Genomic DNA, 25776 nt, shown 5'->3' on the forward strand with positions numbered 1-25776 from the left:
TCCTAGTGAGATGGTAATGGGCAGAGTGAACATATGACAGACAGAGCCTTGCAAGTATCAAAGTGCATACAATTTTTAAAGAAGACAACAGTCTTTGTTGTTTTGATTTACAGACGCATCCCCAAAATTCATTAAATATTCCATCAAAAGACGCAGGAAAAGGAGAGGTTACTCACCTGGTGCAGTAACTCAAGTTCTTCAAGATCTGTGTCCCTGTGGGTGTTCCACTTTAGGTGACTCATTATCAGTAACCCTTTAAGAAGGTAGGCGTTTCGGAACACAGTCCGAAGAAAGAACTGTGTTACCTACTGTATATGATCTTGCAGCGTGAACTCAAGCATAGTGGTCAAAAAACATGTGAACCGAGGACCATGTTGCAGATCTGCAGATTTCAGCAACCAGAACATCTTTGAGTAGGGCTAGAGATATAGACTGATCTAGTAGAGTCAGCAGTCACTCTTGGGGGAAGTGTAATCTCAGCGAAAGAGTGGTAGGTCTTGGGGAGCACCTATCTGCAATAGAAACACAGTTTAGGGGTCTTGCTGAATGGCATAGTTCTGTCCAAGTAAAAGGCTAATGCCCTCTTAACATCTAATATATGAAAGGCAGACTAATGTGCAGACTGATGAGGCTTAGAAAAAAAATCTGGAAGGTGAATAGTTTGGTTGATATGAAATTCAGAAGACACTTTAGGTAAAAACTGCAGCTCGGATGATAAAGACACCTTCTTCTGAGAGAACAATGTATAAGTAGGATCTGCCATTAGAGCCCCTCATCACCCCAATCCTTTGAGCAGAAGTAACAGTCATGAAAAAGGCCAGCTTCATAGGCAGATGTATCAGCGAGCATGTAGCTAGTAGCTCAAAGGACTGTTTTGTGAGACGATTAAGAACCAGGTTTAGATTCCAAAGTGATGTAGGAACTCTAATCTGTGGGAAAAGATTGATAAATCCTTTTAGGAATCTCACTGTGGTCAGAGGAGCAAATACTGAGAAACCTTCTACTGGCATACGGAAAGCTGCTGTCACCGCTAAACCTTGATAGAACTCACAGAATGGCTTGAATTTTTCAATTCCAACAGGTAATCCAAGACTCAGGAAAGAGACGACTGGACAGGAGAAAGATGGTGCTGGTTACACAAAGATTATATCTTCTCCATTTCTCGTATGATGTCTTGTAGATTCCTTTCTGCTATTTAAAAGTACATTTTGTCCTTTGATGAACAGGTGACTTGTAGTCCCAAGAACCACTGAGGAACCAATCTTGCAGTTTCAGAACATTCAGATTGGGGTGAAGCATCTGACCCACATCTTGAGACAACAGTTGCAGTTTGATCGGGAGCCATCACAGAAAGCAAGTGGTGAGTTTGATGAGGTAAAGAAACCAAACTTATCTTGGCCAAGTTAGTGCAATCAAAATGACTTTGGCTTGGTCCTGTCTGATCTTAATAAGGACCTTTAAGAGCAACGGAGTTGGAGGATATGCATAAAAAGATGTTTTGTCCATGTAATGAGGAAAGCCTCTCCTAGAGATTGGTACCCCATTGGAACAGAATTTCCTGCACTTTGTTTTGGCTACTATGGCAAAAAGGTTGACTTCTGGAAATCCCCAAGCTAGGAATATTTTGTTGAGGACTCAAAATTCCAACTCCCATTTGTAATTTAAGGAGAAATGTCTGCTGAGGTTATCCACCATGCTGTTTTGTATACCCAGGAAGTAACAAGCCAAGATGACTATCTGATTGGCTGTGCACCAGTTCCAAAGCTTTACTGCTTTGGTGCAGAGTGAGGGGGAAACGTACTCTATCCTGAAAAAACAACAAGGAGTCTGGTGGCACCTTAAAGACTAATAGGTAATCTATCTTGGTGATTCATATAATACGTGCATACTATGTTGTCTGTCATGATCTTGATGGACTTGTTTTTGAACAGGGGAAGAAAGTGGAGGCAAGCATTTCTGATCACTCTTAACTTCAACAGATTGATGTGCAAGCACTGTTCCTGTTGTGACCATTTGCCTTGGTCTGTGTGAGGACCCAAATGTGTTCCCCATTCCAAGAGGGAAGTGTCCAATGTTATTATGACTGTTGGGGGATTCTGGTTGAACAGGATTCCTGCACAGACCTTGGATGAATGACTGTAGGACCTGGCTGGATACGGACACCTTCTTGTTCAAGCTGTGTTTGTTGGGTACATAAACTATCCTGAGCCACCCCTGGAGACATGAAAGATGCAACCTGGTGTTTTGTGTCAAAACTCAAGTTGCCATGCGTCCCAGTAATTGCAGACTTGTCCTTGCTGGAACTTGAGGGCTGAGCTGCACTTTTTGGATAAGGTCCTTCAAAGCAAAGAACCTATCAAGGGGGAGATAAGCTCTGCCTGTTACTGAATCTGGAAACATTCCAAAAACAATTGTTGTGTAGGGGGTCAATATTGATTTCTCAAGCTTTATATGCAGACCTAGACTTTGGAACAGTGAAGTTGTTGTTTGAGCTGCTGACCAAACCTCCTAATATGATTGACCCTTGAGGAGCTAGTTGTCGAGGTAGGGAAAAACAGTTATTCCTAAACAAAATGGTATGACCGCCATGATTTTTAAGAAAGCTCCTGGGGCAGATGACAAGCCGAAGGGTAGGACATCGTACTGGTAATGATTGTGATTGAATGTGAAATGAAGAAATCTTTTGTGAGATAGGTGAAACCCTATTTGAAAATAGGCATCTTTGAGATCAAGGATCGCAAACCAGTTCCCTAATCCCAGGGAGGGAATTATAGCTGTTAGGGATGCCATCCTGAATTTCAGATGTCAACATGCTTGTTCAATTGTCTGACATCTAATAACGGCCTTCAACCCGTATCAGAAAATATCTTGAATAGAATCCTTTTCCTCTGTATTGAGGTGGGATTGGTTCTATGGCTCCTAGAAGCAATGAGATCTTCTGTTTCATCAATTGATAGTGAGAGAGGTCCCTGAAGAGGGACGGGGGTTGGAAGGGCAGGATGGAGGTAATTTGGATAGTATAACCCAAAGTAATGGCCTCCAATACCCATTTGTCTGATGTTATAGTCCCTCATGCTTCCTGAAAAGGACAGAGGAGATGTCCAAATTGAGGAAGGGGGTTGTGTCATGCAGCTGAGAAAAACCTGGTCATTGGGTGGTTTGGACGCTCAACCAAACCATCTAAACTGGTGTTTGGACAATGTTGAAGGTTGGCATGAAGCTGTAAAGGTAGTTCTAGGCTTTTTCTTTGAAAACCTCAACTTCTTACCAGTGGTATCGGTGGCCTACAGAAGGCAAAAAATTGAGCAGGTCAAGATATTTGTGCTAACTGAGACCTGCTAAATGTCCTCTCATTTGCAAGCTGCTCTAGAATCCTTTAGGGTAAGAGTCATTCGTGAAGTCTGCAAAAAGCATATGGCCATCGAAAGATAAATCTTCCATGCTTGATTGAACCTCCTGTGGAAACTCAGACAACTGAAGCCAGGAAGCTCACACCATTGCTATGGAGGTGGAAATAGACCTGGCTGCAGTATCTGCCACATTGAGTGAGGACTTCAGTGAAGTTTTTGCTAAGCTGACCCTCCTTTATTATGGCTCTGAACTGTTCGTGATGTTCCTGTGGTAAATGGTCAATAGAAGTATTAAGCTTCTGTAGTTCAGTTAGACATATTTTGACATCAGTGCCTGGTGGTTAGCTATCCTGAACTGAACATTTCTGGTCCTTATCATAAGGGGTAGGTTTTGGAGTATGTTGCCTTCCCCTTTCATTGACTGGATTCATGACTAAAGAATTTGGTGCTAGATAAGAAAATAAAAACTCAGAATCTCTGGCCGAGACATAATTTTTTTTTATCAGCCCTCTTGATGGGGGGGAGGCATTGCCTCTTGAGGTAATTTGCCAGATGAACCTGGCTGGCTCAAGGAGTGCTTCATTAATTGGCATACCACCCATGCTGAGATACGAGGTGTGTGATATGTTTAGAAGCTTGTGATGGGAATCCAGGACTTCTTCCAGGGGAATTTGCAAGGTGTCAGCAACCCACTTCATCAGGTCCTGAGATTGTCTCATCAGCTAATGATGGTGGTGGTGGCATTACTGCCTCATCTGGTGATGATAGGGGGTAACCTCCTTGTCTGCCCTTCCCTCTTGCTCCTCAAAGGTATTCCCGGGCTCAGAGTGGGGAGGAGGGATGGATGGTACCAGGGAAAAAGTCTTCTGTGTTCCCTGTGAAACTGAGTTTAGGGCCCTCAAAATTGCAAGGGGATCCTAGTAAGGCAAATGAGGAAGACCATAAGGCATGGGGGGAGGTATCCAACGCTGGTCATCCCAAATGTTGGAAGGCAGGGGTCTGGTGTCCTGCCTTTGTTACATCTGTAACAGAGAATAACATCTCCCGGAATAAATCGGAGAGCCTTGAACAGAAAGTTCAGAATCTGAGTCAGAATGCTCCTCCATATATTTTATCTCTGGTGACATCCTCTCCTCATGGGTAGTGGGAGATGAAGAAGAGGTAGATCTCATGGAAACATGAGCAGGCCGTGACCCAGTCAACCTTGCTACCGAGAGATGTCCAGAGATTGCAAGGTGGTCTTTCAGATACTGGAATTCCTGCAGTACTGGCAGCACAACAGAACTCAATACAAACCCCAATGATGTTGCAGAAGCTGTTGTGCGAGGCACTGACATCTGTACCAAGGGGGTTGAGGATTCCATTGAAGCCAGTCTCTTGGTAGTAACAATCTTTGGTACTGAGCCCTTTAATACTGAGGAATGGAACTTAGTTGAATTCTTAGAATCCTTCACCGTACCTGAAGTACTCAGAGCCTCACTAGCACTCCTCTGGGGGGTCTGAGGTTTCCAGTGACCGGATCTTCTTTGATGAGGAACTCTGTTCTGCTCCTCTTCTCCCTTCCTTATACTTTGAGTGGGAAGCTCTCAGTGTCACGGTTATAGGCACCTCTCTCATAAAGAGTGTTGGAGACTGCGGGTTTGATGCCTTCTTCCCCTTGGAAGCTCTCGGTGACCATGATCTTGATGACGGGAACTGACAGAAGTGGAGGATCCCTGTACAGGGGGGTTCTCTGCTCCTTGTTCAGCAGCCGGCCTCCAGACTTGCTCCATCATTAACAGCCTATATTTTATTTCCCTGTTCTTCTGGGATCTTCCTTTAAAAGAAGAGCAGATCTTACACTTGCTGGGAATGTGAGAGTCTTCCAAACAACCAATGCATTGGGAGTGCCTGTCACTAAAAGGAATTGCTTCTTGACAAGAGAGGCACCTTTCAAAAGTCTGGGGAGCCTGATATCCCTGAAAGGAGAAAATTTGTTCAAGCCCCTCCATCGGGGAAAAAGAAAATACACATTTTTTGAAGAAAAGAACAAGGGAGATCAAATATTCCTACAACTATAAGGTACTAAACCTGCTACTACAAGGACTAATTATAGAAGCTAAAACACTAATACAGGATGGAAGAGGTGCACAGTAAATTGACACATGCTAGACTCCATCTCTGGCCGAAGGCAGTTGAGAAGGAACTGAGGGCAGTTAATCCATGCAGCCCTATACTACGCTCACACGCAGAATTCATGTCCCCCGCAGGCGTCCTTGCTTCCCTGCAGAAAAATGACTTTCTGATGGGGAAGCAAAGGGAAGCCGCCACAGCAGTCACACACTCCTCCCCAGCAGTGTGGCCATGTCATTTTGGGCACCCAGAGCAGCCAGTGGAGAGATAAATCACTGCTGGGAGTAGGAGGGGAGGGAAGTGGGAGGGGAGGAGATGCTCCAGCCGGTGTCTCCTACTCTGCGCCAGGCTCGGCTCCTCTTCCCCTGCAAGAAATGTCCAGGGCCAGGTCAGACCTACCTCCAGAAACCTCCCCCAGCTGCAGGAAGCTCTGCATACCCCCCTGCTTACCGTCCCCATCGCTCCTCAGCCACCGGGGGCAGGGTAACTGTACGAGGAGCTGCTCCTCTGTCCACCCAACCCCTATGCATCCGGACCTCCCATACCTAAACCCCAGTGCTGAGCCTCACCCCTCCGCCCCCCTAATCCCCACCCTGCCACGCCCCACCCCCTTGCATCCAGACCCCCACTGAGCCCCTCCCCCATTCACCAAGACCCCCCCCCCACTGGCTGCCTGCAGCCAGAGTGTCCCATACAGAACCCTCTCACCCCACACCTGGATCCCCCCACACCAGGATCCCCTCCACACTTGGATCCTGCTGAGCTGAGCCTGCTTGCCCCACACCTGGATCAGGGGCCAGAGCTGGGTGTGCATGTGAGATTCTGTCCCTCTCACTTGCTATCTTGGTGCACTTGGTGTGGAGGGGCAGGGCACTCGGGTGTTTCTGGGGCAGGCCTGGCCCTTGCGCTGTGTCAGGATTGGGTGCAGCCTCACCGCCAATTCCATATTCCGAGGAGGGCTGCAGCGTGATCTCCCACCTCCATGCAGCCAGTGGCCTGTGTTCCCCACTGCCATGCTGGAGCCTCCCCATTTATTAGTGACAAATAAAATATGCAGAATTTTAAAATATTGTGCGCAGATTTTTTTTTTTGGCACAGAATTCCCTCAGGAGTACTATACAGCCTCAGTACAGGGCAAGAGGATGTGTAGGGTACATGAGTGGGTCAATCAGGCACTGCTATCAAAAATCTCCAACCCCAAAGGTGGAGTGGTACATGCATACTTAATGTGGAGCATCCACAGGCACATTGATCAAAGAATACTTGCTTCTGACAAGTTATTCAACTTACTAGTTATTGCAAAGATTTAGGCAGCAAACACCTAAGCCTAACCTTTGGAATAAACAACAATTTGTTGTTTGGCAAGGATTAAGGATTTTTTTTATTGCCCTAAAATAATCTTTGAAGAATTTGTTTTTCAAAGTAATCATTTTCTAATTTCCTGATGACACAGCACACATAGGGAATTTCATATCTGATTCTCAAAAAATGTAATTTTTATGGGTTCTGTAAAAACTATGACAAAGACATTTTGAGAGAGACTTTTAAAAGACATTATAATTGTTGCCCATTTGCTTAGCATAAACACAGCCAACGGGAAACACAGATTCAGGAACTGACTTGAGACACTTACTCTTTGAGACAGTCGATACCATAATATTATGATGCTGTGTTGCAGCCTATCAACATGTCACAGTGTTCATGTTTGTACTGGAGGAGAAACAGTTAGAGGCGAACCTACATAAAGGGAAAGGACCTAGATGTTTACGGGGCAGATCCTTCAGACCCGGCCTTGAGGCAATTGTTGGTGCACCAGAAATGGGAGTGTGTTCCAAAAATAAGGGGCAGTATGGAAGAAGGCATGATGATGAAAAGGGGAATAGCTTACAATAGGAGTCAGTGAGAAAGAGGCTTGATACGGAGCAAAAGGGCCAAGAGGAAAAGTAGGAAGAAACCAGAGCAGAAATGTAAGCAGGTGGGGAGCTGTGCAGTGCCTTGAAGGTCAGAAGCAGAAGCTAGAACTTGGTATGGAAGGCAGAGGACAGACAGTGAAAAGATTTAAATAGGGCATGACAGGAAACAAAGTTGGTCAGGTTACTTACAAAAAAGTGACATCGTCTGTGATACTAGCAGGGTGGAAACTTATAAGGGATTGGAAAAATACTATTTACTTATATCTTCTTCATTTTCTTAGATAACTTATTTAACAATAGCTTTTGCTGGGGATGGTAAGCAGTAGCTAATTCTTTTTCCTCTACTTTCTATAAAAGGGAAGTTATCAAGCCTTTCTAGACATGCTAGAATTCCAGTAGCTAGCCATTGGAATGTAGACCTAATTATCACATCAATATTAAGTTGTTTGGGGTGAAATGCATTTCTGGTCTAACTATATCACAGATAATTGAGTTACACCAGAGATAAATTTGGCCCTTTGTGGCTTTTTTTTTTTAGTGTAAGTATTTTTCATATTAGCAAAGAAACAAACATTAGTAGGATGTTTTAATTTGTATCAAAGTTTCCTTTCACGCCACCTATTTCTGCATCAACTGTATTCCTACAAAATACAATTTAATGACAAAAATTAAAAACTGAAGACTCTTACTATTAGAAGCCATGATTCCAAATACCATGATGGCATTTCTGCGCACAAGTGGGTCTTCATGTGAGACTAGTTTAAATAAAGGCTCCACAGCTCCAAGACTAAGAAGTGTCACTTTGTTTTCATCACCTAAACAGTAATTAGGTTTAAATTCCTATATGAATTATTGAAAATACCTTAGACCAGAATGCAACAAAAAGCAATTAATACTAATGCAATATACATTCATATTAATATAAGGTATTATTAACATCAATCTCTTTATTGAATTACAGAATAGATTTCAAATAGTACCAAAATAATCTAAAATAAAGCAATCTAACATAACACTGTCATTAAAATTCTTGGATGGAATTATAGCCCTAAACACTGCAGTATTAAACATAATACACCACATGTAAATAAAAAAATGTGTGGTTCACATAGATGTGATGTCATATCCAGGGCTGGATTAAAGCATAGGCACTAAAGGCCTGGGTCTAAGACCCCAGCTCTTGAAGTCATATGATCGCCTCAGACTCCTCATGAAAATATAAAGTAAGTTTCTAGCCCATATGATTGTGAAGGAAAGTTTGAAAAGGTGAACGAAGTGTAACTGCTTGTCTTCAGAGAGCCTGAAACAACAGCTCTGAAAGTTGTGCACTGCCCTATGCATATCAATGAGGTGTTGATCCAAGGCCCACTAGGCTGGAGGGATACCACCAACACCAACCTAACAAAAGAGCAAGGAAAAAGCAAGATCCATGTCACTAACCCAGGGGTTCCCAAAGTTTTGCTGGCATGACCCCATTTTAATGAAGTTTTTCCTGCAGGAACCCCAGACAGCATGGAGGACACCATTTTGAAGAGCAAACTGACATTCTCTGCACAGTATGACCACACACACTCCATACATACAAAATTACACTGTGCAGAGGACAACATTTTGTAGAGCAAAATGGTGTCCTCCATGCATCATGACCTTGCACGTACGGTGCGTGCAAGGTCATGCGGTGTGGAGCAAAATGACATCCTCTGCACAGCAGGGATTGCCGTGACCCCATCTGCTGATAGCAATTGTATGGAGAGTACTGCTCAGTCTCTGCAGCCTCCAGAGGCAATATACTCAGTCACTCTGGGGGGATGGAACATGCACAGTCCAATCACACAGAAGAGCCATGCATGGATGGGTTTGCTCAATACAGAGAATCATTTTACAATTCAGCAGCCAAGTTGTATAATATCTCTACTGGGTATGTGCAAACTGAGGTTTTTCAAAGGCTCATTCATATCTTGTCCAATTTGGGTGATTGTTCATAGAAATAGCAAAGCCACATTCCTGACGTTAGGGCAACCTCACTTCCCTCCATCAAATTTCAATCCTTATTCCAAAGCCTGGAGGTGCGACAACTTCACCAAAAAACTGTACAACCAATTTGTTAATTAGTTAAAACAATATATTTTCTCTTAATATAGGTCTTGGAAATGCCTTTTGGAAAGTTCCAGTAAAAACAAGATTCAGCCTGAGACAGACATCTAGCATGGAAAATTTCAGTCCAAGTGGTTAAAGTCTGGCAAAGTTATAAAAACTGAAAACCAAGTCTTATAATGGGAAGCGTTGGGCAAGCTTAACAAATCCATTTCTGGAGAAGCCACAAACGGAACGAGCCATTGGGTAGTTTTGTATGGCAGAATAAAAGTATCAAATCGTCTGAGATGGGAGTGGGCACCATCAAGGAACATGACCCTGGAAATGTTAGCTGCAGAGAAGGCAAAAATAGCCTGGGGAGTCATATTCTTGTATAATATGCAGGCCCCGGTATAATACAAATAAATAACCACATTAATTGCTTCATAATTGAAACTGAGAATTCAAACCTTCATTTAAAAATGGTTGTCAAATGTGAATCAAATGAAAACAGATGTATTGGCGTTTGCCTGCGTCTGCAGACAGACTAAAACAATAGCTCTGAGGTAGACTGTCACAGCCCTTAGTTGGCTGCACAGAAGAGGAAGGGGAGTAAAGCCCGCCCTTTCTCCTCTCCCTAGCCCTGCTCAGATTATGCTTCTGGCCACAGGGGACAGTGTAGGAACTGCTTATCCAACCATCCCCACTTAGAAGAGATGGGCAGGGAGGGAGGGGAGAGTACTCTGTCCTTATTATGTGCTGGCGAGAGTAGCTGACCAGGCACACAATGAGGAGACAGCTGCTCCATTAAAAGGCGTGAAATAACTTACTCTACTGCAAGCAAGTGGGAGCAGAGAAGGAATTGTTCTTGGGGCAGCTCCACTACACATCAGGGGTATGTCTTCACTCAAGGAGTAACTCGTTATCAGCACGCAAGTTACTCATCTCAAGTTAGCCTAGTTCCAGTGAGAGCAGCCACACTGTGAAGTAACACTCAAGCTGCTGTGTCTGCACTGGTGCTGTACTCACTCATGTGTGGTGCTAAGACTACTGGGGAGCACAGCCTGTGGTTCTTAGCACTGCAGTAAGCTGAGTTGCTCCATCAATTATTTCCCAGTGAATTGTGGAAGAACTTGTCTGTCCCTTTAGGGCACATGGGTGGAGAGGACGGGACTATGGAAAGGCACTGGAGGACTTGCAGCACTTGTGGAGCTAGCCTGTGTCCATACTGCAGAGTTGTCATGTTAGGAGCTGATGAGTTGCGCTCACTCAGGTTTTAGCCTATACTCCCTCTTGGACTAGCCAACTCAAATTAACGGCACCAGTGAACCATTTTATGTGTGTGGATTGGACTCAAGTTATTACCCGAGTTAACTTTGCAGTGAAGACAAGTCCCACTGCCTAGAATATGTCTCCGCTGCAATCGGGGGTCTGACTGCAGCTCAGGTAAGCATACCTGCACTAGCTTTAATCTAGCTAGTGCGCTAAAAATAGTGCAAATGCAATGGCATGGACCATGATGTGGGCTAGAAAAGTGAGCATGTACCTAGGTTTCCGGGTGGGCTTGTACAGCCTATGCTGCATCTTCACTGCTATTTTTAGCTGTGCTGGCTAGATTAAAGCTCGCACAAATATGCCTACCTGAACCGAATTGACATCTCCAACTGCAGTGTAGATACACCTTATTCAAGGGCTGATTGCAAAAGTACACTCTAGCCCGCTGTGGGGTCAGCAGAACATTCACATTAACTATTTAACAGGTTATTAATTTAGCAGAAACAACAAACTAATATGTTTGTCATTTTTGGACATGATGGCAGATACAGTGATGCGGTGAGCAAAGGGATAGCTGTCAAGGGCTGTTGGGGTGGGGAACAAGGAATTCAACCCTCTCTCCTCAAATTTACAGTAATCTCTACCCTACCCAAAATATTGCTGCATCTCCTCCTCAGAACCTAAAGTGTCAACTGCATATTGTTTACCAAGCCCAGACTGCATACCTTCCAGGATTCCAGAAACCCCAAATGCTCCCTAGCCAGCAGTCAAAAGCTTCAGGTTTTCTCTAACAACTTTATCAATGTCATCAATTTCTGTCAATACAAAAATCTGCAGCACACAGAAACCTTACAATTTAGGGCAACATAAAATAGATGGAATATCATATAAAAATAAATTAAACCAAAGATGCCACCACAGTACACTAATTAGACTAGACTTGGTGGAGAGAATTTGGGAAAGGCAGGGCCACATAACTGTGGGTTTCTTTATTAATTATTGTTATTGTTGTTACCATAAGACCTAGGAGCCCCAGTCAAAAACCAGAACCTCATTTTGTTAGGCCATTTTTAGGTTCTGTAAAAACCCAGAACAAAAACATGGCACTGCCCCGATTTATGTTTGATGTGCCACACACATAGTGCCTTGATTATATATAATTTAACAAGAACGTTTAGGGGATTTGAAATACTAGACACTTGTTTGATTCCCAAACATGTAGCAATGATTGAGGCTGGTTGTTCTCATGAGGATCTTCTACTATGGAAGTACTGTTCTTGAAAAAGAAAAGAAAAGAAAAGAAAAGAAAAGAAAAGAAAAGAAAAGAAAAGAGGATTAAATGCAAAATACAAAAACAAGTAAACAAACAAATCCCCAGAGACACCAAAAGCTTGAAATAACTATTTCTCCAATTTAAATTATGTACCGGTATAGCAAATTGTAATATGCAAGATGCCACAATCTCATGCTCAAGATAAAACAGATTTAGACTATCCTACATTCAAGGTAAGTTTTATTATTAAAAGATGCAAAAAATTAACTTCATGGAGAACACAGGACTTCCTTATAACTGTAAATAATACATGAGAAATATTTTACAAAATTCCAATAGGAGCATTTACTGTCAAGCAGGATAGTTAGAGTATGGAAACTATAAAAATGCCAGACAACTAGTCTAGAAAACTTAGGAAATGTGGAGAGAGACTGATCATGAAAAGACAAACCTTTTGATGCAAATTTATATATGGCATCACATGCTTTAGCCAAAACTTCCTCTTCTGGAGAATTAAGCATTAGCACCACTGTTGCTGCTTTTTTGCTTTCAATCGATAAAGGGTCAAACTACAAACACAAAAGAGAAGAGAATTTTCTGAGTCATACTAAGCCTTACTGTTCAATGCATCAGCCCACTTTATATATATATTTTTAAATCAGACTTGATTCAGTCTGAGATTTATAGGCCGGTTAGATATGTTAAAATGGGTTTTCAATAGGATTCAAGGACATTATTTTTTTCATCTTTCCTAATAACAGATTGAGTTTCTGCTGAAAGATAAGAGGGCAAAACTCACCTTTAAAATTGCTGATTTAACACAAAATTATAAATTCGGTGAAACAACTTATACAGATGACACATGCAAAGTTTTATTAAATTACTTACCAGCAATAGTTTCAAAAGCAGAGATCCTAGATTGTTGTCAAATCAAAAACCACTAACCTCCTTCAGAGCTGAGCAGAGTGAGTGAGTGAGTATCACAGTTTCAGGGTAGCTGCACCTATATCCCCACACCTATATCCCCACACCTCCTGCACCTATATCCCACCCAGCCAGGTCTCAGATCTCTGGGCAGCAAGCCATTCTGCCTAAAGGCCAGCAGCACCTGTGCTTTGCTTTCTCTCCAAGGACTATGAATAAACAGTATATTGCCAGCAGTTACAAGTTGCCACAAAGTTCTTCCTAAGCAAGCACACTTATTCTTAAGGTAAAAGGATTACATCGAAAATATAATAAAAACATTAATCAATTTAAACACACTAAACATACCAGAAGTCACCCATCAGATTTACTGGGCTCTTCTAGGCCACAGTCTTTCCAACCCTATCCATTTGCTGGGTCAGAAAGAAGGTCCTGAGTAAGTTCAAACCTGATCTTTTTATATCAAAAGCCCTTTGTCTGTTGGTCTCTGGAAAACAGTGTTTGAATCAGTCCATGCAAGCCTCTTTGGGGAGGGGATACCTCCTGGAGATGTTCACAACCTGAGTGATTCACCTTAATCATTCCCCGCTGTTTTTGACTCCTACAAGAGCTGTGAGAACTCTCCCCTCTGGAACTGTATACAATCTCTGGCCCACAGTGATACATAACCTTAGTACAATATGATCCCCTAAGATACTACATGCGGTTGCAACAGTCACAGTGTGTTTTGCAAATACCCATCTGATAAAATGGGTGAAATCCTGGCTCCCCTGAAGTCAACTGACACGCCACTGAAGTCACTGACTTAAATGAGACCAGGCCTACATCATATGTGATAACTCTGGGGAAATCTTCACACTTCCTTGTATATCCAGAAAGTCCTGAAGTCAGCAGTAACTACATGATTTCAACATGCAGAAGAGGTGAAAATTTTCAGAGAGGTTTCTGCAACTCTGATGCTGCAATAGCAGCCACTGAGCAGCATGTGGGGAGAATTCTCTGAAGAGCACACCCTTGCGGAGCCCTTGTACTCACATGTTGCATGGAGAATAGGATTTTGCCCTGGTGCACATTCTGCTACACTGCTACATTGCGGTAGTTTTTTAAAAATAGAATGATCCTTCCTGTGCTATCTTCTCCCAAAATCCCTTGTTAAACACCTGCTCTCCATGATCTATGCTAGTTGGAGCATTACCCGGACACGATCTCTATTCAGACAGCTGGAAGTGATACAAGTGTTCATTTCCATTTCTGACCTCTCTCATACAGAAAGAAACCTTCCATCAAATCCAGCTGCTCTGACCCTCTTAATAGACTCTTTGAAACTGACATAGCTTGAGAAAGGGCAATTTCTTAAAAGGCCTTTTGTTCTTTATTTAGACTGAAGCATTTCTGAAGACTTTAAAATTCAACCACGAACAAAAAATAAGCTTTTTTTGGCTTTAAAATACATTTTCTGTGACTTTGGGAAAACAGCCTTCTGTCCCAATCATATCACATTCAATGACTGTGTCAGAGCATCTGTGTTAAAGGGACTAATATATGGCAGACTGCTAAAGTCAGGAAGATTTTCTAATCCTCAAATGTATTTTTATTTAAAATTTAGTAAAGTAAAGCATTTAAAACACAAATAATTGCATATCTAATATACATGTTATATATTGTGTTAGTATTAGTATACTATTAAATATATTTGTGATGTTGTGTGTGACGTTGCACCCCATAAGGCTTCATGGAAATATGCTTATAAATGTATATATGATATAACTGGAATATGTTTTATGCTACGTATGCCATGTAACATATCTATCTAAAGGTTATGATCTACTGAATATATTCATCCTATTTGTATGCATGTGTCATTGTTGTATTCAAAGTTATGAATATTGGCTGTGTAGTTGCTTGATTTCTAAGTAGCCTTAGTAAAGCATTTGGTCAGCTTCTTGAGAAAGGAATGTGCAAATAAAGAGCCCAATCAAGAAACACTTAAAGGACAATGAATCTTGGAAGGCTCCAATCCACATAAGAAGTCTACCTGACGTTCAGGGTAGCATGTAAACACAATTGCTTGTAAAAACTGAGTCATGCTTGGCATGTGACTTGCCCATGTGACTCAAAAACTCCATCTTGGAGCTGGACATAAAAGAGAGGAGGGGGTCTCCACCCACAAGAGAAAGTCTATTTAAACCCCTTGGAGACCCCTCCATTTCGTCTTCAGCTAGCTCCATCCCCAAGGATACCTCAGAGAAACTGGAACAAAGGACAGTAACTACAAGGGGTGTGAGTGATTGCTGGACCCAGACTAGAAGGAGGCTCGTCTGTAAAAGGAAGCTTACTGGAACACCTCTGAGGGTGAGGTTTTATCTGTATTCAGTTTGCTGAAGTAGGCTGTAGCCCAGGGGTCGGCAACCAATGGCACGCCAGCCGATTCTGAGTGGCATGCTGCCTGCCCGGTGAGAGGAGGAGGAGGAGGAGGGGCGGAGGGGCCGGAAAGCGCCACGTTGTGGGAAGAAGCGGGGGAGGGGGAAGCTTGGCTGCCGCAGGACCAAGCTTCTGCCTCCTGCCTCCACAGGAGAGAGCGGTGGGGGGGGTCCCAGCCCCCTGCCCCACTCAGCCCCCCCACCCACCGCTCTCCCCTGCAAGGGCAGGAGGCAGAAGCTTGGTCCTGCGGCAGCCAAGCTCCCCCCTCCCCCGTTTCTTCCCACAACGTGGTGCATTCCGGCTCCTCCTCCTCCTCCCTCTCCCTGCCGGCGACGGCCCTTGAGAGGGGGAGCGGAGTCGAGTTGAGTGGCAGTGTGCTCCCTGCTCCGCAGAGCAGGCAGAGAGAGGTAGGGACGGGCCTTAGGGAAGGGGGTGGAACAGGGCATATCCGGGATATTGTTGGACCTCAACGGTCTGGGAGGGATATGATGAGCCGCTCAGGGCAGGGGGCTGGGAGCACCCCCACGAGCAGAGCACCCCAGCCTTCTGCCCTGCACCCCCCCACGCCCCGCCTGCCTTCTGCCCTGCACCTCCACACACACCCAGCCTTCTGCCCTGACCTCCCCCCAACACCCAGCCTTCTGCCCTGCACCTTCACACACATTCCAGCCCTCTGCCCTGACCTCGAGTCGCCCCGCTCAGCCCGCTGCAGGCCTAGGTGAACAGAACCCCAGGCTGGAAGTGGGCTGAGCAGGCTGGCGGCGTAAGATTAAAAATTATTTTAATTTAATTTTAAAGGAAGCTTCTTAAACATTTTAAAACCTTGTTTACTTCACATACAACAATAGTTTAGTTATATAATATAGACTTATAGAGAGAGACTTTCTAAAAAACGTTAACATGTATTACCGGCACGCGAAATCTTAAATTAAAGTGAATAAATAAAGACTTGGCACACCACTTCTGAAAGGTTGCCTACCCCTGCTGTAGCCCATGAAAGCTTATGCTCAAATAAATTTGTTAGTCTCTAAGGGCCACAAGTACTCCTGTTCTTTTTGTATTAGACATAGAGTTGTGTGTTCTATTTTATTTTGCTTGATAATTCACTTAAATCCTATTTTCTGTATTTAATAAAATCACTTTTTACTTATTAATTAACCCAGAGTATGTATTAATACCTGGGGGGGGGGCAAACAGCTGTGCATATCTCTCTATCAGTGTTATAGAGGGCGAACAATTTATGAGTTTACCCTGTATACAGGGTAAAACGGATTTATTTGGGGTTTGGACCCCATTGGGAGTTGGGTATCTGAGTGTTAAAGACAGGAACACTTCTTAAGTTGCTTTCAGTTAAGTCTGGAGTTTTGGGGCACATGGTTCAGACTCTGGGTCTGTGTTGGAGAAGCCTGACGTGTCTGGCTCAACAAGACAGGGTGCTGGAGTCCCAGGCTGGCAGGGAAAGCAGGTGCAGAAGTAGTCTTGGCACCTCAGTTGGCAGTCCCAAGGGGGTTTCAGTGATCCAACCCGCCACAGTATTTATACCATATAATTACACACCTTAAACCGTTTACTATTTGTGTTGCTATACTACTCTTTCATGCCTTTTTATACTACTAATACATCAGAGGTCCATGTTGCTAAATAATCCTGAATACTGAGGTCACTGAAATGTATATACATAGCTCATCAGCCAAGGATATCACTTAGGACCAGGTAGATCACTCAGACCTTGTCCTGAACTGCAGGATGTGCTAAAAGAGGGCAGATGAGGGCACAGGAAGCTTTTTGTCCCCTCTCCTCAGTGTACATGTGCAGAAGTAAGGCAAAATATGCTCCTAGGACTCAATCCTGCAAACTCCTCCTCACAGAACTAGTCCTTAGCACTAGTCATTAATTCCATTGGCTTCAATGGGGCAACTCACATGAGTAAGAGTTTGCAGGACTGGCCCCCTAGAACTCCCTTGAATGCTAGGAGGGGATTGCTTGGCAAAGGCACGTATCTATGCTCATGACCATCAAGCAGTGTGGTCAGCTGGCTTGACAATATGGCCCAGTAATCCTCACATAGTTCATGCTGTGACCAGCAGCAGGCATGGGAAGTAGTGCAATTAATTAATCCTCACAACAGCTCTATGAGGTATGAGCATAGTGAACCAAATTCTGACCCCAGTGTGCAGCCCAAATGGCAGGTCAGTGTGCTGGGGATCTATGTAGGAATCTTTTCCCTAGGCTGTAGAACAGCAATACAGCCACTCCATGGCCTCTACAACAGCCCATGCAGTTGGTTCACTCTACCTGCCTGACAAATGGCCACTGGACAGTTAAGTATCTCTTGCCACACCTTCACTCTTCCCCTGTCCCAACCAAAAAAATCTCTGTGTGCTGGGACATAGGAAACCCCTATAGAGAAGAGCTATACGGTACACACAGGATATAACCATTCTGAGAGTCAGACAATCCTGTCCCACCCCACCCCTTTCCAATTGCTGGATCAGGGCCCTTTGATGCAGTGGAGATTTAACAGATTAATGTCATATCCCTCATTTCTACTTCTACTAAGGTGACTAGATAGCAAGTGAAAAATCAGGGCAGGGAGTGGGGGGGGGGGGCAGTAATAGGTGCCTATATAAGAAAAAGCCCCAAATATTGGGACTGTCCCTATAAAATCGGGACATCTGGTCACCCTAACTTCTCCATTTATATTTCAGCTTGTAAAGGTTTGAGACCCTTTAGGGTAAAGGGCTCTATATATATTGTAAATGTAAACTATTGATCGATCCTAAGGCCAGAAGGGACCATTGTGATTATCTAGTCTGATCTCCTGTATAACGCAGGACATAGAACTACCCCGAAATAATTCCTACAGCAGATCTTTTAAGAAAACATCCAATCTTGATTTAAAAATTGTAAGTGATAGAGAATCCACCCCAACCCTTGGTAAATTGTTCCAACAGTAAATTACTCTCACTGTGAAAAATGTATGCATTATTATTATTATTACACTACATCTATACTGAGCAGATATGACAAATTAAGCTGATAACCAATAACAGATGTATGTACACCACCCTCCAAAATATTCTGCTATCTGAAGACTAGTTGGGGCTTTTAGCAAACAGCCCTTAGCAAGGGGCAGTGAGGAGCTTGGAGAGAGGGAGGAAATCATCTGTCACACTTCTTCACGGGACACAGCCATCATACTTCCACAAGGGCATAGCTAGCTCTGCTGGCCAACGCATGTGAGGGTCGGGGGCAAAGCCATAGCTCTGAACTGATTTTTCTTGGATTTTGGTTTTGTAATTTTAAATAATTGGGCAGGTGCGAAAAGTCTGTCTGGGCACTTTTTATTTTAACTTGAAAGGAAATAAATAAAAACCTAATACAATACTCCTTGTCCCTTTCCACCCAGCTGTGCCTGGAGGATGCATCTGAGCCACAGCCTCTGCACTCCCTCAGAAGCTGTGGCTGTGATTTGGGCTTCCCTGATGCAGGCTACATAAGGGGGGAATTCTTACTCCCTTCCCACACCCCTGTGCAGCTGCATTAGACATAGCCTTGAGTGATTTCTCTGTAGCTTTAGGTTGTGTGCTTCTATAAACATTTGGTTAGGCTAGAAGGTAAAGATATAAACAATACGGGAATAAACCATAACCTCACTTTTTCCTGAAACTTCAGAATGGCTTCTTGAAATTGTCATAGGCAGTTGCAGACCTTGCAATGGCATTAGGCTTTGAACGGAAGGGTGATTTACAGTTAACATTCTAATGAGCCACCTAGTGAAGAGGGAGGGCCACTTTCAGCCCTGGTGAAAGCTGGAGAAACTCCACTGACTTCCAGAGTTGTGCCTGCCTATAAAAGGGATGAATTTGGCCCAAATATTTAGCTATGGTGATGAAGTGGTAGATATAGAATTATAGATTCTGAGGCCAGAAGGGAGAATTGTGTTCATCAAGTCTGACCCATAAATAAATATTTATTTCAAAAAATTCAGTCCTGATTTAAAAATGGCCAGTGATGGAGAATCTACCACAACCGTTGGTAAATTGTTCCAATGGTTAATTACTCTCACTATTTCAAAAATGTACACTTTATTTCCAGTCTGAATTTATCTAGCTTGAACTTCCAGCCATGGATCATGTTATACCTTTGTCTGCTAGACTGAAGAAACCATTATTAAATATTTGTTTCCCATTTAGGCTCTTACAATCTGTAATCAAGTCACCCCATAACCTTCTCTTTGTTATGCTAAATAAACTCAGCTCCTTGAATCTATCACTGTAGGGCATGTTTTCTAATCCTTTAATCATTCTCATGATTCTTCTCGAAACCCCCTCCAACTTATCAATATTTTTCTTGAATTTTGGATGAATCTTGAATGAAGGAGACTGAGCTGTTTTGCATGGGGGGAATTGGTCTGGGCATAGGACCGAATGTAGGTTGCAACCAAAGTGCATAGGGCCAGCCACCAGAAACTTCTTGACACCAGGGCCTGGGTCTTGAATAGACTGAAGTGACTTGCCAGAGAAGCATCATGTCAGATTCATCAGACTTGCAGACTGGGTCACCCGTCGGGTACATAGATGCATCCCTTCCGATACAGAATTCCATCACGGAGAGTGAACGTCAAGGCAGTCTGGGCATTGGCACTGTCTAGGGCTTAGTAGAACTGAACTGCAAGGGGATTGTTGTGCACCAGGGAATGTACGGAGAAGAGCAGGTCATGGTACCGGAGATGAAATTTGACAGTTTGAGAATTGTGGATTCTCACAACTCTGGGTCTGGTTCACAACACTCCCCCTTTCAGGATAATGCATTTGCCTTCCCATTCCTGGTCCTGGGTTGGTAGGTCACCACAAAGTCGAATCGTGTGAAGACGAGAATCCAGTGGGCCTGTTGCTTTAGGTGCTGAAGCATCTTCAGGAATTCCAGATTTTTGTGCTCAGTGAGGACTTAGATTGGGAACCTGGTACCCTCCATAAGATGCCGCCATTCCTCAAAGGCTGTTTTGATGCCCACTAGCTCTTTATCGAGGATGTCATCATTTTTTCTCTGCTGGGATGGGCTTGTATGAGTAAAAAGCACAAGGATGAAGCTGACTATTTGAGGCTGCCGTTTGGGAGAGGTCTGCTCCCAGCCCAAAGTTCAAGGCATCCGTTTCTACTGGAAATGGCCAGCCCAGTTTGGGGTGAACCAAAATGGGGGCTGTGATGAATTTCTGCTTTAGGCACTCAAAAGCTGCGTACACCTATGGGGGCAAGAAAAACAGACTCCCTTATAAAGGGGACTGTGATTGGGGCCACCATCCCTGAGAAACCCTTGATGAACCACATATAGAAATTGGTGAAACGCAAAATGATTGCAGCCCCTGGGTGTCCCTGGGTAACATCCAGTTGATGGTGACTGTCACTTTGTGTGGGTCCTTGGCCAACCCTTCAGGGGAGATGATGTAGCTGAGAAACTCTACTGTTGACCAGAGTCTCCCCATAGACCATGGGCCTCATCAGGTGTTGCAGCTATAACGGCAGTCAAAGGTTCATCAAGGGTGGATTCGCGGCTGCTGCCAATCCAACAGGGGCACAAGGAAGCAACTGGCCCAGTCCAGACCCCCTTATCAGGGTTGGTGTTTCCTGACCTTGAAACTGGTCTGACCTTAGCAGGGCATCTCAGGGCAAAGTGTCCACTGCACCCATGTGACCCTAAGAGCATCCCAATATCAGAGGGCAAGGGGTTCACTGGTATCAGGTAATAAGTTTCATCTGGACTGACTGGTTCAGTGTATCCCAATTCACATATGTCACAATCTGCATCTAATAGCTGTCATGTAATATGTCATTGGAAAACTAACTCATTGATCATTAATATTCTTGTGTGATGTAGGTACATAGTGTAAATTTAAAATTATGGATATATGCTGGAATGGTGATTAAAATGTGCTTAAACCAGGCATGTCAGGGGGAGTTGGTAAACAGGTCTGTTCTAGACAAAGGAATGTGTATCTGCTTCTCTGACTAGGCCAGTCGTCATGCAGAAACAATAAAGGTCCATTCACATATTAGGTAAACAAAGCTATCAAGCGGGGAAGGAGACAGCTTCCAGCAGGCAAGAGAAATTTTATTTGGGCTATAAAAACAGGGGGTCTGAACCTCAAGTGATATGCAATTGAATCAACTGATTGTATACAATATTACTGCATTACAAATGTTTGAGAGAAGTGTTTTGTGAAAGCCTATGACAAATTGGTGATTAATATCATTGTGAAATGTATGTATTAACACTATATATGGAATTATGGATACTCTTTGACATTAGGCTTTACAAACACAGGGAGAAACAGGTCAGTTCCAGAGAAGAGGGAATGTCACATCTATACTAAGCAGGACATCATCCTGCCTTTTGAAACATGGTCATTGAACTTTGGAAGATACAAGCAAAGCCAAAAGCCATCTTTAGCATCCATGACTAGACAGACATGAGGGAACAGAACTCTTGCAAGCTGAGAAAGATGGATTCTTCAATCATGGGAGGTTGAAGTCTCTGGAAATGGAATATAAGTGAGAAACCTGCTTAAGCAAAGAACTTTCATCTAGAAAGACAAGGGAAAACAGCCCCTTGTGCTTCTGTGGAAGGTCCTGACTGAGTGAAAGTCAGCCATGGCTGGGAAGAAGGAATATTGACGAGAGAAATCATCTTAAACAAAGCCTGTACTTTGGTAGATTAAGTTTTAGACTTTTAGATGTGTGTTTTCACTTTTATTTGCTTGTAACCATCTCTACTTCGATTTCTTTTACTTGGCATCACTTAACCTATGTCCTATCATTAATAAATTTGTTTAATTTTTACTATAAACCAACTCAATGCTGTGTTTGAAGGGAAGGTTGTATTTACCCCAGTTAAGTTAATAAGCTGTGATGTGCTTTTGTCTCTGTAAAGGAACAAACAAACCTTATCATTTCTCTGAACTGCCCAGAAGAGGGCTGGACATTGCAGACAAGGTAAAGTGTCCACTTTATCCCCAGATTTCTCATGTTTCATCCTGAGCTTTGAGCTCTGTATAATCTCACAGGAGCGCAGAAGTCATGGGAGTTCATACATCCAAAGATTGAATTTAGTGTAACTTGATCTATTCATTGCTTTGAAAATTAATTTTTGGAAAATTTGGGACTGGGAATGTGTTGGGGTCACTTGGCAAGTAGTAACTAATGCTGGTAGAGACTAGGGAGTGTGACTGGTGTATTGCTGGCAGGCTGCTGGGGTCAGAGCTGCTGGACCAGGGCGGCAGTTATATGCAGACACTCAGGATCTGACCTATATGCTTGTGGCTGGCTGTGAGCATCCCAGGCTAGGAGCTACAGCAGTAAGCATTGTAAGGCACCCAGGGTTGCAGGGCAAGTGATGACAGAATCCCTCATTGGTCTGAACTGCATGCCGAACCCCATGACACCCCACAATACAGACACAGGCCCAATTGGGTGTAGCAAGAAGAGAAGCCAGCACTGTTTTAGGAAACCTCAGATCTGACCACGATCACCACTAAACTTCTATGGGAGTGGAACTTTTGGCTCCCTGGGGGGAGCAGTCAGGGTTGATGGCGAAGCCACCTGGGCTTGTAGGGCAGCATTTGTGCCTGCAGATGGATACCTGTGTCTGCAAGTTCTGTATGACACACACCTACACTCAACCGTGCACATTGCAACTGAGACAATTTGACCCACACCAGTATTGTGTCTCCCGGTGTTAAGCAACGTCACTCCTCCACACATACGTCGTGAGAATGCTACAGCCAGAATGGTTGAGAAGATCAGAGCAAACCAAGGCCTACCAATATACACCGACCTCTTTGACCATCCATGAGTGTGCCTATCGTCGAAGCACCCTTCATGAGCCAACTTGTCCAACCCAGATTTCTCTGTGATGTCAATATCACACAAAGAATGGTCTTCAGCTGACATCAGAAATCAGTCTCTTATAAATGACCCAATTGTGTGCCCAGCTTTGATTTGCCATGTCACTCGTGAGCCCTTCTGAACCAATTTCCAATGGGCCAAGGTCAATGGGCAGGCCTGTACACCTGGAGCCAGTACAAGGATCCCACATGCAGCAGTGGTCAAAAACAGACAATGTCTCTCATCAATGATGATTGCCCTTTTATCACATTTGATGGTGGGTCTGAGGGCTCTGCACTATGCTGAGGCTGCGGCGAATTGGCTTGGCAAGCTCCACATTCGATAAGAAGGATATATTCAAATGCATACTGTTTACTTGCACCCAGCTTACTAAGCAAGCCAGATCATTCTGTATCAGTGACTTGTCCTCTTCATTATTTATCACTTCCCCAATCTTTGTGTCATCTGCAAACTTTATCAGTGATGATTTTATGTTCTCTTCCAGGTCATTGATAAAAATGTTAAATAGTGCAGGGCCAAGAACCCATCCCTGTGCAACCCCACTAGAAGTACATCCATTTGATGATGATTCCCTTTTTACGGTTACATTTGGAAACCTATCAGATATCCAGATTTCAATCAATTTAGTATGTGCCATATTGTTCTAGTTTTTTAATCAAAATATCATGTGGTACAAAGTCAAATGCCTTACAGAAGTTCAACTATATTACATCAACACTACTACCTTTATCTATCGAACTTGTAATCTCATCAACAAAAAAGGAGAGATCAAGTTTGTTTGACATGATCTATTTTTCATAAACCCATATCGACTGGTATTTATTACATAATCCTCATTTACTTCTGTATTAATCAAGTCTCTTATCAGCTGCTCCACTAACTTGCCCGGGATCGATGTAAGACTAACAGGCCCATAATTACTCAGGTCATCCCATTTACCCTTTTTAAATATTGGCACATTGCCTTTCTTCATCTCTGGAACCTCCCCAGTGTTCCAAGACATTGAAAAGCAACATTAATGGTCCAGCAAGCTCTTTTAAAACTCATGGATACAAGTTATCTGGACCTTCTGTATTATCAATTTATTACTTTGTTATTATCACTAGAATATATAATTCTAATTCTAGAATGTAGATTGTTAGTCCCCAAAAGACACAAAGAATTAAACACAAATGTGGAGACCTGAGACTTTTCAAAGTGGAATAAGCTTAAAGAAACTATTAATATTTTTTACAATAATTTACAGTACCAGATAATAAATTGTTCCTCCCCCTTTGCCTCTGTAATGCAAAGGGTAGCAACATAATCAGCATTGCTATTCTTAGTGCCCCCAGGGAACAAATAGATGACTTTCCCACACTATCAATTCCAGTCCACGTTCAAAGATGTACTACTCCTGCCCAAAACATTTCTGTAAATGAGTCATATGTGATCTTCAGAGAAATCATTATTTTATAACAATATATTTCTCTGAGGCAGGCCTGATTTCAGATCAAAATTTACAAATTGTAAATTCAATATTCTAATCTAATTCTACATGGGTTGCTTGTAAAATTTCCACTTTGACAACATGTATAGGATAGCTCAACTACTAGAGTCCTATGCTTGAAGACAGGTAAAGCTTGAATAAAATACTGGAAGTCCACTGGGTTCAATAAGCAACCACCTGCCCAATGCATAGTGTGTATAAAAATTAAATGAAATTTTAAAGCACTGCAGTTCACAGGTTTCTGTAATTGAGATGGATGACATTTCTAGCATCTCATCGGAGAGTACAAACCTAATGGAAGTGGAGACATCAAACCATATTATGGTTTTCTTAGAGATGTTTCCTAAGGAGCATGGATTGTTTATTATATTTGCTCAGAACATTACATAATAGGGCCCCAACTGATTGTGGCCTTTGGACACTACCACAATATAAATGTATAATTTATTATCTAAACGTTAATGGAAAAATGTACAAGGAAATCAAGGTACTATTCACCATGAAGCCCCTAACAGATTGGCCACTCTGTTTTGATGAGTGCTCTAAATGAATATTTTCCATTTTTCAATAAAATTCCACTGTTTCCTAGAAAACTTGCTAACCATAAGGGAAGCAAGCAATGTTTCTGCAAGTTTCTGGGTTGTAAAGCTTGGAAGGAAGTTGTGTTACTCACATCCTGCAGGGATAGAAGCAGGCACCTATAACTAAGCAAAATTCATCAGATTACAAGGATGGGCTACTGACACAAGACCTGAGCCAATACCCATTGACTTCAATGAACATTGGATCTGGCCCACAGTGGGTAGTGGAAAGAGATGACTCTACGAGCTCTAAAAAGAAAGCTATGCAAAGGGGATCCTGCTAAGGCACCAATAACCAATGAAAAGCTAAGTTTGGACTATGTGTTCCCTTCCACAGTGTATATGGGAGCAAATGAAATGAAAAGAGGGCAGAAATAACCCCAAAACAGCAGCAAGACTGAGGGAGTAATGGAATCAACACAGCATTCTTCCATCCTCCCCAGGAGCCCATAAAAGCCCCT

At 43.1% G+C, this 25776-nt stretch overlaps 1 protein-coding gene across 14 annotated transcripts in view; it reads right to left on the reverse strand.

Annotated features, from left to right (window-relative positions):
• ARMC3 (armadillo repeat containing 3) overlaps positions 1 to 25776 on the reverse strand; it is a 100192-nt gene that overhangs the window by 63631 nt on the left and 10785 nt on the right. For 10 of the 14 annotated variants that reach the window (XM_005302780.5, XM_065586918.1, XM_065586917.1 and 7 more), the window contains 2 exons: positions 12448 to 12565; positions 8065 to 8190 (listed from right to left, as the gene is read on the reverse strand). In XM_005302780.5, the coding sequence (XP_005302837.2) occupies positions 8065 to 8190; positions 12448 to 12565 (244 nt within the window). Of the gene's footprint in view, positions 1 to 8064; positions 12000 to 12447; positions 12566 to 25776 lie in introns of all 14 variants that reach the window. The other 4 variants (XM_065586915.1, XM_065586916.1, XM_065586914.1 and 1 more) reach the window with 3 other exon arrangements.

The sequence above is a fragment of the Chrysemys picta genome, chromosome 2 (genome assembly GCF_011386835.1).
Source record: "Chrysemys picta bellii isolate R12L10 chromosome 2, ASM1138683v2, whole genome shotgun sequence".
Classification (NCBI taxonomy): domain Eukaryota; kingdom Metazoa; phylum Chordata; order Testudines; family Emydidae; genus Chrysemys; species Chrysemys picta.